The 16,219-nt window shown below is 43.3% G+C and overlaps 2 protein-coding genes across 4 annotated transcripts in view; one reads left to right on the plus strand and one right to left on the minus strand.

Moving 5' to 3' along the window:
• Positions 1–2,093: 2,093 nt before the first annotated feature.
• TSR2 (TSR2 ribosome maturation factor) lies at positions 2,094–7,478 on the plus strand. 2 transcript variants are annotated; one of them, XM_004606479.2, is made up of 5 exons: positions 2,094–2,208; positions 2,369–2,459; positions 5,565–5,656; positions 6,140–6,307; positions 6,737–7,478. In XM_004606479.2, exons 1-5 carry the CDS (start codon positions 2,128–2,130, stop codon positions 6,869–6,871), a joined length of 567 nt encoding a protein of 188 aa, XP_004606536.1. In that variant the 5' UTR covers positions 2,094–2,127; the 3' UTR covers positions 6,872–7,478. The 2 variants fall into 2 exon arrangements, with proteins under 2 accessions (XP_004606536.1, XP_054976185.1); XM_055120210.1 differs by having other exon boundaries at positions 6,179–6,307.
• A 144-nt stretch (positions 7,479–7,622) lies between these two features.
• The window catches only part of FGD1 (FYVE, RhoGEF and PH domain containing 1), a 40,616-nt gene continuing 32,019 nt past the window's right edge, over positions 7,623–16,219 (minus strand). For both annotated transcript variants that reach the window (XM_055120209.1, XM_004606578.2), the window contains 6 exons: positions 11,876–11,906; positions 11,094–11,195; positions 10,624–10,749; positions 10,312–10,473; positions 9,018–9,161; positions 7,623–8,511 (listed from right to left, as the gene is read on the minus strand). In XM_055120209.1, coding sequence (XP_054976184.1) covers positions 8,206–8,511; positions 9,018–9,161; positions 10,312–10,473; positions 10,624–10,749; positions 11,094–11,195; positions 11,876–11,906 — 871 coding nt within the window. In that variant the 3' untranslated portion in view covers positions 7,623–8,205. The remainder of the gene's footprint in view (positions 8,512–9,017; positions 9,162–10,311; positions 10,474–10,623; positions 10,750–11,093; positions 11,196–11,875; positions 11,907–16,219) is intronic.

Consider the following 16,219-nt stretch of genomic DNA (forward strand, 5'->3'; position numbering starts at 1 on the left):
AAAGAAAAATCATTACATTGAAAGGATAGCAGTATTATTTATAATAGCCAAAATATGAGATCAACTTAAATGTCTATCAACAGGTGACTACATAAAGAAGCTGTGGTAAATATGCTCAATGAAATGTTACTTTGCTATTAAAATGTGAAATTTGGAATGCGGGAAATAGCTCAAAACATGGGAACACGTTTTTCATGTGTTAGGCCCATGCCCATGTTTGATTCCAAGCACTTCATGGTTTCAGAACTCAATTGTGTGTTCTTATGGTCGTCTATCTCTGTCTGATCTCTTTTTGTGACCTTATAGGAACTCATCTAATTTTAGAACATTTTTATAACTCTCAAAAGAAACCCATACACCCATTAGAAGTCACAAGCTATTTATCTCCCCAAATCCTAGGCATCCATTATTGTCTTTATAGATTTTCCTATTCTATATATTCAACATATATGCAGTCTATACATTGCCTATTCTATACATGTAAACAAATGGTATCACATATGTGGTCACTTGCAACTAGATGGTAATTTTCATTTCTTAATTCAGCATTTTGAGTCTTATTTTTTGGTAATCATTCTAGCTAAATCTTGTTGATATTTTCAAGTAACCAATTTTTGGTTTCACTAATTTCAGGAGTTTAGCAATTTTCAATTGTTCCATCCTTCTGTTTGTTTTGGGATTGTTTTCTCTTTATAGTTTCCTAAAGTTTAAAATTAGGGATTTTTTTGTTTCCTTGTTTTGGGGCCACACCCGGTGGTGCTCAGGACTTATTCCTGACTCTGCACTCAGGAAATCACTTCTGGCAGTGCTCAGGGGACCATAAGGGGTGTGCCAGAAATCAGATGGAACCTGGGCTGGCTGAGTGCAAGGCAAGTATACCCTATCTAGTATACCCTATCTATTGTACCATTGGGGGGGAGGGGGGCAGGGGGCACTCCCTTCTGTGAAGCAGGGAATGCAAAACATTCACTCTAGTTCTTTGTGCTCTCTCACTCAAGATGTTTCCAATGTTCCTTGTGATTTTTCCTCCTTTGACCCTTTGTTATGTAGGAGTGAGCTAATTTCCACATATGTACTACAATTTTGTTAACTTAAGTGTGCGCCAGTTATCCATAGGTCAAACAATTTCCCTCTGTTATCAATTACTTATTCCACTGCACTGCAGTCAAAGAATGTTATCTTACATGATTTTAGTCCTCTTTATTTATTTATTTATTTGGGGCCACACCTGGCGATGCTCAGGGGACCAAATGGGAAGCCAGAGATCCGACCCCGACCAACAGAGTGCAAGGTGAGAGACTTACCCAGTGTACTACCTCTCTGCCCAATTTCAGTCCTTTTAAATCTTTTGGGGTCTGCTTTATGAATCTTTCACAGAAAATGTTTTGCATGCACTTAAGGAAAAACATTAAATTTGATATTCGATGCAGGGTTCTACAGCGGTTAAGCATTATTTACTTTTGGCTTTGGGAACCACACCCGAAGGTGCTCAGGGATTACTCCTGAGGGATTTGGGGGACCTTATGGGGCACGAGGGGTCAAGTCACATGCAAGGCAAGTGACTATTTGCTGTTCCTAGCTTTCTGGCCTAAAACGATTTTTAATGTAGGTCTTTAAGGCTAGGTTATGCTCAGTAAAGGAGGTAGATTCCTTTGTTCAGGTATCGGTTTCTTTGTTTATTAAGGGGTGGGGGGTCACGCCCGGCGGTGTTCGGGGTGTACTCCTGGCTCTGCACTCAGGGATCGCTTGTGGCGGGCTCCCGGAACGTAAGAGATACAGGGGCCGAACCCAGGTGGACCGCGTGCGAAGCAAGCGCCCTATCCTCCGTCCTACCGTTTCCGCCTCTTCAATCAGTACTAAGTTGCCTGTATCGTGTTTTCACTGTGCCATGGTCCCTTTGACTAAATTAGTACTGTGGCATACTTTGATTAAATTATTACATATGAGTCGTATGTAATCATGCGGCGGTGTTTCCGTTGCTCTGTCACACGCTTCCATTGCTCTGGCCTTGCTGCCTCGTCCGAGGAACGGCGAATCCGCACTCTTGGGCTCGGCTCTCGGCTCGTCGTGCCTGGCGCGTGCTGCGGGGGGATTGGGCGCTCCGGGAGTCACGTGGCCTGGGCCGTGATGGCGGGCGCCGGGGAGGACTCGCTAGCGCTCTTCGCAGCCGGCGTTCGGGCGGCGCTGGAAACCTGGCCGGCCTTGCAGGTGAGTGCAGCCTTCCGAGACCAAGGTGATGGCCTGGTGCAGAACAGCACCTGTCCGGGGAAGGCGCTCGGCGCTCGGCTGGTCGGCCCACGCGGTGTGTCCCTGTGCCTTCATGAGCTGGTTCTCTGGATGACGTGCTGGGGTTCGGGCCTCTTTGCAGATCGCCGTGGAAAATGGCTTCGGGGGTGTGCACAGCCAGGAGAAGGCCGTGTGGCTAGGGGATGCAATAGAGGAGTACTTTATGCGCAATGGTAAGTGAACGTGGGCTGCTGTGACCTGTCTGTGGGCGGTGGCGGGAGAAGGGGCCGGGTCCTGGATTGCCCGCACTTCCTCGGGAGCAGTTACGAGCTAGGAGGGCTTGACGGGAATCCAGGTTTCAGGTCAGAATTTGACTTTTCAGTCTGCCATTGGTTCATGGTATTACTCTAGACAAGTTATTTTACCTCCCTGAGATCCAGTTTCCTATTCCCAAAAATGGGTATCAAAGTCTTAGTACATATCAGTTTGGCCGAGCCACATTTTAAGTATTTCATTTAACCACATTTGGCTATGTAGATGGTAAAGATCCATTCCTTTGGCTTGTCTTGAGGCTCGTAAGTGGATAAAGGGAGCTGGAGAGATCCTTTTGCATTGTATGAGTCTTGGAGATGACTGGCAGAGTTCTTTTACTGAAGGAAGCTTACTTTCTAGTGAAGACTTCAAACAAATAAATTGGAATTTTCACACAGGGCAATAGCTGTTACAGTTTTTTTTTTCTTTTGGGGGGATGGCAAATGCTCGGTGTTACTCCTGTCTTTGAACTGAGAGATTACTCCTGGTGGTACTCAGGGGACTATATGAGATGCTAGTGATCACACCTCCGATGGCCTCATGCAAGGCAAGTTCCCTACTGGCTGTACTCTCTCTCTCCAGCCCCAGGTGTTACAATTTGTAAAAGAGTGCTGCTGCTTTTGGAGATGGTTTCAGAGGTGTGACTGGATTGAGTTTAAGGATTGAGGAGTTTACTCCCCAAAAGAGTAACAGTCAAAGTAAATTCTGCGGTAAGAGATTAATGTTATATGTGGAAAATGATAAGGAACTCAGTGAAGGATATGTGTGAGTGATTTTGGGTTTGTGGAAGGAGTAGTAAAGATTGTAGTTGAGGGGTGGAGAGATTCTAGAAAAGGTTAAGACTGGAAAGGCCTTATTTGCCTATGTATGTGTATGTGATGCTAAGAATCAAGCATGTGAAGCATAAGCTTTCCTACTGAGCTACATTCCCAGCTCTAAGTAACTTTGATTTTACCCTTCAGGCTAGTATTTGCCAAAATACATGCTAAGGAAGACTAATTCCATTTAGATGTTCAGTGAAGCAAAAGTTTCTCTAGCCAAGCAATGCAAGAAAACTTTTTCTTCTGTTTCTACTTGAGTCAGGGTATTTATTAATATATTAAAAGTTTTGATAAACATCACTGTAGTGACTCCCTAATGCGCACTGCAGTTTTAAAAAGATGTGCAAACACCCTGGCCAGGAAGTGTGAATTCTGGCAAACACTGTGAGCACCATAATGATCCCCAGTGAGCGCCATGGCACTTTGTGATTCCTGGCAAGCACATGTACAAGCTGTGCAACGAAAGGAATGTAATCCTTGATGAGCCTTAGTCCAGTGTGCCAGCAGTGCAATCTAATGTGCATCTTCTGGTGAGCACCACAACCAGACATGTTTGCAACTCCTGGTCATCATCACATCAAAAAGAGTGAAGGAAAGGGGAAGAGGAGAGGAAATTATATATATATATGTGTATATATATATATGTACACATATATATATACATATATATATTTAAAAAAAACTAAAAAGAGACCTGTCTACCTTTGTTCCCATTATCTTTTTGGATAGTTTTGTGAGTAGTAGCCCCAGATTCAATCCTTAGCACTACATGGCCCCCCAGGAGTGAGCATCAAAGTGGAAATAGCTCCTTAGCACCAACAGGTGTGGGCCAAACCCCACACCCCCTAAAAAACAGTAGGACTATTCTCAAAAGACTATGCAGTATCACCCACTGCAGTGGGTGATGATTCACGGCCAGGTTCTCAGGTCAGCAAGAGTTTGGAATTTGCTGGAAAGATCATAATCAGCATGGAGCATGGACTAGATGAAGATGAGGACACTATTTTTTCTTGAAAATGATTAGACATGAAGTAGGGCAGTGGCAATGGTGATACAAAGGAAGTTATGGATTTGGATCTTGGAGATCGTCTGAAGAGGGTGAGAAGAGAAACGGAGCTAGGTTTCTGATTCAGGTCGCTGAGATTAAGTGCCTTTTAGGAATTGGTAGAAACTGAATGAGTTTGGACAATACACAGATGAGTATGGCTTTGTATATGGAGGATGTAAGTGGTGGTTTGAGGCACTTGTGTTAAACAAGCTGAGAGAAGTTGGATTGAAAACAGATTTGGAAGCCACTTGGTTCAAATGGGAGGAAAAGAGAAAGGGATTAATGAGTGAGCAGAAATGAAGCACAAATGGAGAACTTGCTTGAGTTATTCTATAATTCAGAAAATGTAAATCATGAATCTATTAGGTAACTAAAGTTCAGTGGAGAGGGTTCAGCCAATGGTTTACACCACTGGATGTTGATATTAAGGCTATGAGTTATTTCATTATTGCTAGTACTTGTATCTATTTCTTAATACATCCCTTTGGTCTTGACATCCTGAGTAAGTGAAGCTACAATTGTGAAGGGTCTCTAAAAGCTTTGAGCAATGGAAATTAACATAGATTTGTGGTTTGCCTTATGCTGAACATTTGCTGGATTTCTTGTAACAGGCCTTCAAGGAAGCTACCATTAGCCTCTCTTTCTAGATGAGGAGACTGAGGCTCAGATATGAGTAAGTTGCTGAAGTTCACATAGAAGTCCTGTTAAGATAGGCCACACAAGGGGTTGGAGTGATAGCACAGCGGGTAGGGTGTTTGCCTTGCACGCAGCCGACCTGGGTTGGATTCCCAGCATCCCATATAGTCCCCTGAGCACCGCCAGGAGTAATTCCTGAGTGTACAGCCAGGAGTAACCCCTGTGCATCGCCAGGTGTGACCCAAAAAGGAAAAAAAAATAGGCCACATAAGAGGGTGACTGGCACTGTATGTTGTGGGAATAGAGGGCTTGGTAGGATGCAGGAGATTAGTAAGTATAGCTAGTGTTTTTTTAAAATCATGTTAAAGCCTGTAATGCAGAGCAGTTCACCAAATACATACTCACTGTTTAGACCTTTCCTACCAATCACAAGTGTGTGCACCACAAGTGATATTGAAGAGCAGCAGGTAGGTGTGATGAAGCTGCTTTTGGTTCAAAGGGTCCTATTCTTCCCTGCTCAGCTGACTTGGAGCTAGATGAAGTGGAAGACTTCATTGGGGAACTTATGACCAATGAATTTGATACAATTGTGGAAGATGGGAGTCTGACCCAGGTGAGCTATAACTGCCATCCCCTTGCCTGTAGTCTTTCTTTTCTCTGGTCTGAATCAAGACTCTTGACTTTAATCATTCTTTCCCTGAGTCCTGTGAAAGAACATTCTATAGTCATAGTTACAGGAAAATATGGTCTTCCCAGGCCTTTCCAAACTTTACCTCTTCTCACCATGTAGGTCAGTTCCACACTCCCATCCAATGACAGGTCGAGTTTGATGCATTGCCACCCCTCTCCCAGTTAAGATTACTCTCCCTTCTGGATATTGCCTTCCCACTTATATCATCCTTATTTAAAAATTCAGTTCTATTACCTTCCCTTCTAGAGGGATATTTATATGTAAGTGCTTCAAGCTCTTACCCGAGCCCTTCTTAAGTGGTCGCTTCACTAGTGAACTCTTTCTGTAAGCATTTGTTCCCCCTTCCCAACTTCTTGCTGCAAATATGAAGGTTCTCTGGAAAATCTTAGCTGGTTTTCTTAATAGGTGAGTCAGCAGCTGCAGACAATGTTCCATTACTTCCAGAAGGGTGATGGGGCTGCTCTGAGGGACATGGTCTCTCACATCATCCAAAGAAAATGCAGGGTCAGAGCCACCACACTTACAGCAGCCAAAGACGACGATAATGACGTGGACAGCGTGGAGGAGATGGAGGTGAGGGGGGTGCCCTTGGGCCATGGGTGGCAGTATTTTCAGTGTACTGGGAGATTCTTTAGTTTAATATAGAAGTAATGGGTGGTGGTGGTGGTGGTGGTTATATTACAGAGAGGTGACTCCTACACTAACACAACTAGCAACTAATCCTGGTGAAGCTGGGAGAAGATGAACCAGCCATAGCACAAGGGTTAAGCACTTGTATTGCACACAGCAGACTCCAATTCGATGCTCAGCATTGTATATTGGTCCACTGAGCACCTTCAGGGATCACTCCAAAGCACAGAGCCATAAATAGCACTAAGCACTGCTAGCTGTGGCCCCAAAACAAAAAAGTCCCCAAATACTGGGAGGAGATTGGTCTCCAGTGTCTGTAGTTAAGAAGTGTTATGTTTAGCTCTCTCTCTCTCTTTGCTATTTCTCCTCCAGGTCACAACTACCAGTAATGGAGAAGCTACAAATGGGTTATGTTCCCAGCCTGACTCCTCCAGACCAGACTTTGAGAGTATTAAGGAAGAAGATATAGTGGAGGATGGCTGGACTATTGTACGAAGAAAGAAATGAGTGGAACTGGAAATGGTTTGGGCTCTTATTTTCTGGTAGTATTGGGATAGTGAGAGTTGGGGGAGGGTAATAGTTCTCTGAACTTGTTATTCTATTCACAGTGTCTCCCCATTTCCCTATCTAACCCCTCTCCAGGGGAAGGAGAGTTCTTGGGATTGTGGTCTCAGGGTCATGAGGCATGGTTTTCCAGCACAGTAACTCTTGGGTATAATCATTGTCAAGTGGGAGAGGGTATTACTGGAAAAGCTCAAAGCTGGGTGGCAGGTGTGTGGAATTGCAAAGGAAGAGGACTAGCAGGAGAACCAATATCACGAGCACGGCAACAGATTGGTTAAGGATGTGAATGTGATATTAACTGTGGAATCTCTATATTTTATCCTTTCCCCCATACATATCCACACAGCAACTCATTATCCCTTCCCAGAACTTGTAACCTGCTGAACACTCCTTTTCTTCAGTCCAATATCCAGTAATGAGTTCCTTCAGGACATCTAAGACCTTAGCTCGGTTGGAAGTCTGTTTCTTCCCCTCTATTTCCAAACTCTTCATCTCATCCTACCTGTTTCTAGAGATAAGGCTTAAGATTTCAATAAATAATGCACTCTGGTTTCATCTGTGACCTGACCTTTGTGTAGCCTTAGAATCAGCCTTCAGGGAGCTATGCTTCAGAGTTCAGTAAGGAAACAGTTTCTGGGCAACCCATAGGGTCTGGTACTTTGGACATAAAACAAATGGACAAATGGAGCATAGAAGCACTTTGAAAGTTTCCATAAGCCTGAAACAAACTGTATTTTTTCTTTAAAAAAAAACACAAAAGTATCCATTGTGCTCCCCCACCCCACCCTTGTTCCCCTGTCCTGCCCATTGGCCCTGCCATGGGTTTGGAGGATAAAATACTGGGTAGCCTTGGGGCTGGATAGAAGCTGTAAGCAATGGGAGGGGCAGGGATGGGCCAGGGCCATGGGTCAATGGCAAAAGCTGGCACTTGAATCCAGGTTTCTGGCCTCCATTGCTTTGAGGGGAATTAGAAGCAGGAATCTGTAGGGTATTGAGGATAGGGGGAAATGGCCTAATTCAGGCAGGTCTAGTAATAGCTCCCACCATTTCTGGATATGTGAGTTAAAAAAAATTAATATCACTGTAGTAATACTTTTTTAAAAGCCCACATTTTGTGAAAAGATGAGTTAAAAAACCCAGACCCAGCATTCAGAATTGAAAGTGCCCATGATGGGAATTCAAGTATTGACTGAGTTGGGAGTGAGGGGTCGGGGCCCCCAGTTGGACATGGGCAGTTAGAATGTGGGGTATGGGGGCCCAAGTTACCCCCAAGCCCTTTAGATTTTATCTCGGGTTCGGGGGACATCAGGGGGTTCAACAGTGGCTCCTGAAGCTGCCACTGATGCCTCCTCCATTTCCCTGTCCTCAGACAGTGTGGGCCCTGGGCAGAACGTATCTCCACGGCCTGCCCGGCCCAACACTGCCATCCAGCGCCGCTGCAGCTCTTCTGTCTCAGGACTGAAGTACCAGCTTAAATGGCTCTGGGTGATCTTGAAGACATGCCTTCTGTCAGGCCGCTCTCCTGCCTCAGGAGGCCCCACTTCAAAGCCGATGAGGGGCAGGCTGCGCTGAGCTTTCACATCCTAGAGAACAGACAACTGGTGTTACCTTAGGTCTGGGCTTCTCATGATTTTGCATCTCTTCCTCTCTTCACTATTTTCAAGAACCTTCCCTGGCTCACTTATTATGAAAATGTATGAACTGAAAATGTCAGCCTGCTAGAATGAAGACTAATTCAGTAACTATTTCTCACACACCCAAAAATGACTGAGCGGCTAGTCTCTTAACTTATACCAAAAAAGGTATTCAGCCCTTTCTTTTTAGCTAATTGCCCCTGTTTGTATATTCTTCCCCATTACAGACTGGATCTAGTAGTACCCATATTCAAGTAGACTGGATACTTGCCCTCCCTTTTATTCCGGCTACTTTAATATGTTAACTCACAATTACACAATTACTCCATATCTCTAGCCGGTCTTTGCTCACAAGTGTGGGGGTTTTATAATTTAGGCTCACCCTGTCCGAGGTAGGGGTGAAGGGGGAGGAGGGCCACTTGGTTTTGCCAGACCCAAAGGAGTAGGATGCACACCTGAGGGGCCCCATAGATGTACAGCACCAAGGGTTCATTCTCAGGGACCACAAACCAGGCCTTGTGCCAGCCTTTCCCGCCCTTCTCCATGTAGTGCAGGAAGCTGCAGATGACGCTGTTCTCCGCAGCTACTGAGGCCTGTTTCTGTAGCAGAGATATGAGGGGCATCAATGTTAGTAGAAGTCCCAGCCTGGCTTTTCTTGGCTTGAACATGTCCTCAGCATATATTGCCATTCCTGTTTCTCAGATGATGCTGGAACCCAGGTGGCAGGTGTGATTTTTGCCAGTGCCACTCAGTGAATCAGCTGAGATTCAAAGTTGGCTTTGACTGGCTCCTGCCTATAAGAGGTGGTAGAAAGTATGTGCAGTTCTTAGTAAATGCTAGTGGAGAATTCTTCCATCAATCTGTTTCTTAAGCCAATTATACATTTATATCTCACCTTTTCCAAATTTGATCACAAATCATTCTGTACACAGAATAAGAGGCAATGTAGCATTGTGGTTAAAAGTTGGCACTTTTAATCACAGGAGTGAGCATAGAACCAGAAATAAGCCCTAAGCACTGTCAGGTGTTTCCCAACCCCCACCTCTCAAAAATCCCCCAAATTTAGCTTGGATGAAGACTAATCTCTCAATATAAGAACTGTGGTCTTATGTTTTTCATTTCTACTTTTCTTCATTGTACGTATTCTGCTTTGTAAAAATGATAATTTCTTAATTGGAGCTTAGGAAATAGCATGAATTGCTAGAGCTTGTCTGGCATGTGGAGTCCCCAACTTCATTTTAGGGTCTCCAGAGCATGCTTTTTGTAGCTTTAGGGGACTGCAAGCACTGTAGGATAGCCCTGTTGAACTCCAATATGTTGGGCCTGATCTAATATCACCAGACCTGAGCACTGAACTGTCAGGCCCACATACTTGGGCCAACTGTCGCTGGGAGTGGTCCCGTGAGTGCTGTTTGGGAACTCACCTAAAAATTATAATTTGAATTTTTTTTTAATTCCAGGTCTGGCACTCATTGGTTGTGTAACTTAGTCAAATAAATTCTCTTCGCCTTAGTTTTCTTATTTGTAAAATGGGAAAAGTAATAGATCAGTTACTGTGTAGATTAAACATCTAAATATGCTTAAATAAAACGTGTTATTTTTTATTCACACTCATTTTACTCTACGCCTGGATTTAGTGAATATACTTGGTACCTTGTTTCAGGGATGCCTAGCCCTCAGTCACACTCTGTGACTGCCTGGGGCTCACGGAACTGGTGTAGAACAGTTAGTCCCAGGCCTGGTTCTTACCTCCAGAATGGACCTCCGTCTTTGGGGTGTATGCTGACTACAGGCTGGACTGCTCCCAGATACCCCATGCAGTGCTATGTAGCAGTCAGTACACACACGGTTAGAACGGTTGTTGTCATAGATGAGGCGGGCACGGAACTCAGAGCACTTTCCACAAACTACCTGGGGTGGCACATAGGCAAGAACAGATTTCAGTGGGTCTCCCCCAAAAGAGTACCAGCTTCCACAATCTTCTTACAGCGAGCCCCCACTCTGGAGAGTAGCTGCCAATCTGTCCCCTCCCGAGTTCTACTTCTGCCTCCCAATACTCACATGCCCACAGGCTTTGCAGTGGTGCCTGCGTTTGGTGATGGAATTGAATGGCTCCTGGCAGCGCATGCACATGGTGACTTCCTTTTCTCGTATGGGTGTAGGTGCCCGCTTTCCAAGATCCACATTCTGGAGAAAGGATCAGGTCTCATGTAAGAAACCACTATTTCCCAGCCCAGTACAGCTAACTAAAAGACAGGATCATCATGGGGGTGGGGATTGGCCACATATCAGAGACATTCAGAAAACCTGCCTTTGAGTTGTGGCTCTGCCCTAGATCACTGTGCTAGTGAAGACAACTCTGTTCTCTCTGGACCTTGCTTTCCCCGGTGATTTCTCTGCCACCCTACCAACAGAAGACTTCTCTGAGGTCATGCACTGTCTGTCTTATCTTTATTCTCTGGGAAGAGGAGAGGAGCATCCCAAGTAAGGTGACAAGGCATGGAAGGGCAGAAGAGTTTGTAGACTCTTACTGGAGAATTAGGGGGTGTATCTTCATCTTCTCTGTTAGTTGAGTTCAACAGTTTGAATGTTTCTAGTGTCTGTTCATGCTTTAGGAGGGTAGAGTTGATTGCCTGGGGAGGAGGTGTGAGAAATGAGAGATTAGACGGTCCCACCTGCCACAATTTCCACCCTTACCTCACCTTTCTACAACTAACTTAGAGTCAGAAAAGTTCAGTTCCTTTATTTGTAGAACAGAGGAGGCTAAGTTGTGACCAGAAAACCTCAGAAGGCTTTCCTGGCCACTCCCTGGGCCTAGGGCTGGAGCAATAGCACAGCAGGTAGGGCGGTTCCCTTGCACGCTGCCGACCCAGATTCCATTTTTCCGTCCCTCTCAGAGAGCCCAGCAAAATACCGAATATCCCTCATGGCAGAGCCTGGCAAGCTCCCCATGGCGTATTCGATATGCCAAAAACTGCCAAAAACAGTAACAACAAGTATCACAATGGAGACGTTCCTGGTGCCCACTCAAGCAAATCGATGAACAACAGGATGACAGTGCTACAGTGCCTAGGCTTAAGATTTCATGACTTAGCTCACTAGGATCACCTCTCGGAGGAACCAGCTTTCCAAAGGAATTACATGTATCTGCTTAACCTCTGGACCCCAATTTTCTTAGTAGTAAAACAGGATGAAAACGTTTGTTAAAAAGCAGATATATAGGCCCATTCTGGTTGTGGGTTTTATAGGAGGTTCCACTAAGCCCTAAACCTGCTAACACAACCCCTACCACAAAAGCCTTCTTGTATGTTACCTGGACCCAGTCTTTCTTCTCTTCCTCAGTCCTTGGGGGAGGAGGGAAGAAAGAAAAATGTTGGGTTAGGCAGGGCAATCAAAAGCAAATGGACGACTAAAGAGCAGGTGTTTTGGAGTCTGATCCTCTACTCCTTCATGGATTACTCACAAGACCAGAGGCAAGATATTTAACCTGTCTGAGTTAATTTATTCAACAATATTGTCTGGAACAATACCTTCCAGACCCTGGAGGAACTTAAGTTTCAGAGGAAACCTTACCCTCAAGGAGCTCATGATCTAGTGGAAGGAACAATCCAGGGGGATCAGTGCTTCACAGAGTCAAAATATATCTGACAAGTTCAGAAGAGACCTGCCCAGCCCGGAATTCGTATGATAGCTGCTATAGAAAATTTCTTCAAGGAGGTGTTAGGTCTCAGAGAAGTATCGGTAAAGTATGTGTAAGTATGAATCATATAAGAAACCAGAAACAGTTCCCTGTTGCTGCAGTGTTAAGTTAGATGGGGAAAAAAGCTGATTTATTATGTTTTTATTTGTAAAATAAAGGTAACAATTACTAATCTAGGTTGTTCTGAGTAGCAATCAGGTGTTAAGTGTTCAGGTCTTTGTTCTCAACTCCCCTGTTTGCCTGAAGTCTCCAGGGCCTCTCTGCCTTGGCACTGAGAAATGGAACCTAGCAGCTTAGTGAACTCCCACCTGGCTTTTTCTAATCCCCCTTCAAAGCCACGTTCCTGATAGCAAAAGTACTTTTTTTTCAATAGGAAGGTTTCGGAAACAGTTTATGAAAATTTAAGAATGTGAGTCAATATTTAGCTACATGAATATCCACTGCAACGCTCTTTATCGTAGTGAAAAAGTGGAAACTGCAGATGAAAAAAAGGGAAATGATGCTACATTACTGCTAGAGAACATTACTGATGAAGAAAGATGCTTATGTTAAGTGAAAATAACATATATAAAAATAAATCTGATTCAAGTGTTTACATTTGTCAAAAATCATGATACCCCTTGCAGGTGGAGAGATAGTACAGTGGGTAGGGCCCTGCATATGATTTACACTGGGTTTGATCCCTGCCATCCACTATGGTCTCCCCACAGCCCACCAGGAGTGATCCCTGAGTATAGAACCAGGTTTAAGTCCAGAGTAGTGCCAGGTATGACCGAAAAAAAAAAGTTAAGGTACCCATAACACATGTGCATTTACTGAATAAAAAATTTACCTCAAGTAATGGAGGATGGTGGTCCCTGGCACTGTTAAAAATGTTCCTAGAATGGTAGCTTGGATTTAGTTTAAAGAACTGAAGTACAGGCTTTGCATGTGGAGACCTCTGGTCAATTCCTGGCACCACATGGTCGCTGAAGTACTGCTTGGGAACCCCCACAACCAGAAAAAGGGAAGATTTCTTCCCCCCAACAAATTTGGTGCCATCATAATGGTGTGTGTGAATGTCTTGGTTGATGCTTCAAGAACCGACAATGCCAAAAAGAAAGGCAAACATTAGATTTATATTAGGTTTTGTTGTTCTAAAGTCATTATTTAGTTTGTAACTGTGGTGATGAAACATGGTGATATTGGTGAATCTGAAATCACTGATGATCAAAGAAATGGGGAAATTGTTTTGAATCTCAAAGGCAGGTTAAATGAGCATGGAGTGATCAGCCCCAGATTTGATGAGCAACACAAATATCTAGAAAAAATGAAATAACCTGTTCCCATCCGGTTAGATCTGAATTTTAACATGTAACATGTTAGTTTTATTGTATGGACAATCTCAGCAGGCATCACAAACTATGAAGAGGCAAGATAAAAACAAGCCAGTGGGAAAATCCCAAGATTATTTTTTTAGTAATGTAATACAAACATGCAAATAAGATGCCTCAATAGACAAAAAACAGGCTAATAGTCAATAAATATTGAACTCTATGTAATGCTATGCATGCCAAAGATCATTTGGTGACTGAAACCCAACCATAAAGTTTTGTAACTATATCTCATAGTCATTCAATTAAAAAAAATCCAGAACCCAATCACTGTCATGCTCACAGCCAATCTCCATGGGCTCGAACAAGCCTCATCCATGAGTGAGTCTGTTGAAAAACTCAGATATGCGGGTTTTGTGACCGAAATCTCCAGGCTCTCATGGAGTTGGGGGTGGGCGCCTCCCTACATTCCCCTGTTCTTCCAGGACCCTGGCAGTCACGCCCACGAACTACCTCTTGTGCCATAGAAGCTCATTAACCGTCATATAAACTCATTAACCAGCCATGATCCAGAGACTCACAAATAAATCTTGGAAGAAATCAACAAGTTGCAGAGATGCCTCAGACCCCAAAGTCACCATTCAGTTAAATATTTAACCCAGCTGTATTACCTTATTTAAAATTTTAGAATTCCTGGAGCATGTAGCCGTATGACATCTCATACTCTATACTACCGATGTACCAGGAGTAGCACACATTGGATATGACATAAGGTAGAAGGCAACCAATATCAATTTAAAAATATCAGCACACAAGGCTCAGCCTATAACATGTTAGTAATCTCATACAAGGACTCTATGTCTCCAGGTGAGATGCAACAGTCTTCACACACTTTCTTCTACAGAAAACTTTCTTGATAATTTTTAGAGAATTATTCATAACAAGCAATACAAAATAAATTATTTAGGGCCTGCTTTTGGGGCAGGCTTGGGTGGTGGTTGGGAAAATTCAAAATAGGTTGATGGGTAAGATATAATTGTGGTGTTGGAATACTGAATTTTAAATTATTGTGAACCTTATAAAAATAGAATTTTAAAAAACCACAAAGATCATTTTGTATAGGGATGTATGCAACTTAAACATCATTAAAATATCAAATGATGGATAAAAGCATAGATTTGTAACAAAGTATATATAGCATTGTTAACATTTGTAGTATCTATGTGGTGAGTTTATGGGTATTTACTGTACAATTTTTTTTCTTTTGTTTGGGGGCACACCCAGCAGTATTGTGGGCTTAGTCCTGGATATGCACTTAGGAATGACTCCTGATGAGATTGGGGGACCATATGGGATGCTGAAATGAACACAGGTCAGTCACATACATGGCAAATGACCTACCCACTGTACATTCTTTACAGTCTTTACAATTAATTTAATTAATTACAATTAATTAATCTTTACAATTAAAAAATACAGTCCCTGTATTTCAGTATTTTCTGTAATAAAATATGGGGAAGTTGGGGCCGGAGCGATAGCACAGCGGGTAGGGCGTTTGCCTTGCATGCGGCCGACCAGGGTTCGATCCCCGGCATCCCATATGGTCCCCCAAGCACCGCCAGGAGTAATTCCTGAGTGCAAAGCCAGGAGTAACCCCTGAGCATCGCTGGGTGTGACCCAAAAAGCAAAAAAAATAAAATAAAATAAAATAAAATATGGGGAAGAATGTGTGTTTTGTGTGTACATGTATACATGATACATAGTAAATATACATAATACACATACACCTGATAGAGAAAAGTCCTGAGAGGGTTTCTGCCAACATGTCAGTACTAGTTATCTCTGGGTGGAATTTTCTTTACTCCGATTGAGTTCTTTAAAAATTCTTTTGTATTTTCTAATTTCTCTCCAGTGAACAATGCTTTTCACTTTCAAAAGTCATAATAGTATCTTTAGTAATGCATGCTAAACTACATAGGGACAAAGTATCCGATTCATAATTTACTTTAAAATGGCTCAACAAATGCTAAATGTGGCAAACTATCAATAATTGTTGATTCCTAAGTCAATGGTTCTAAACCATGGTACACAAATAAAATCACTCCTCAGGTTCAGGCTGTGTCCCAGACAAACTAAATTAAAGTCTTGGGATAGGTCCTAGACATCACCATTTTTTAAAAAGCTCCCTAACCTATTCCAATGTATTGCTGCTTATCAACTAATTAAGAACCAGCTGGCTAAGTGGCAGGCATATGGGTGTCTGTTATATTTTTGTTATTCTGGATATTTGAGATTTTTCACTATTTTAAGGTAATATATGTGTGTATATATATGTGTGTATATATATATGTGTGTGTGTGTGTGTGTGTGTGTGTGTGTGTGTGTGTGTATGTGTATAAAGCAAACCCTCCCCTCTGCCACTTGGAGGAGACTTCAAATTAGTTAGCTCTCTACAGCGTCCTCTTTCCCATCCTCCTAGCAGACAACTGTCAAGCAGGCGGCTCTGCTGAAACCTGGCTAGACCCCACATATGCCCGTCCCTCTAAGAGTCAGTCCTTGATCTCCCTCCCTCTCCCTCTTTCCAGCTGCAGGCTTCAGAAATGGCCTGAGTCTCTTGGATTTTTCACACCCAACTCTCAGCTCA

Source organism: Sorex araneus, chromosome X, assembly GCF_027595985.1.
Source record: "Sorex araneus isolate mSorAra2 chromosome X, mSorAra2.pri, whole genome shotgun sequence".
NCBI classification, from domain to species: domain Eukaryota; kingdom Metazoa; phylum Chordata; class Mammalia; order Eulipotyphla; family Soricidae; genus Sorex; species Sorex araneus.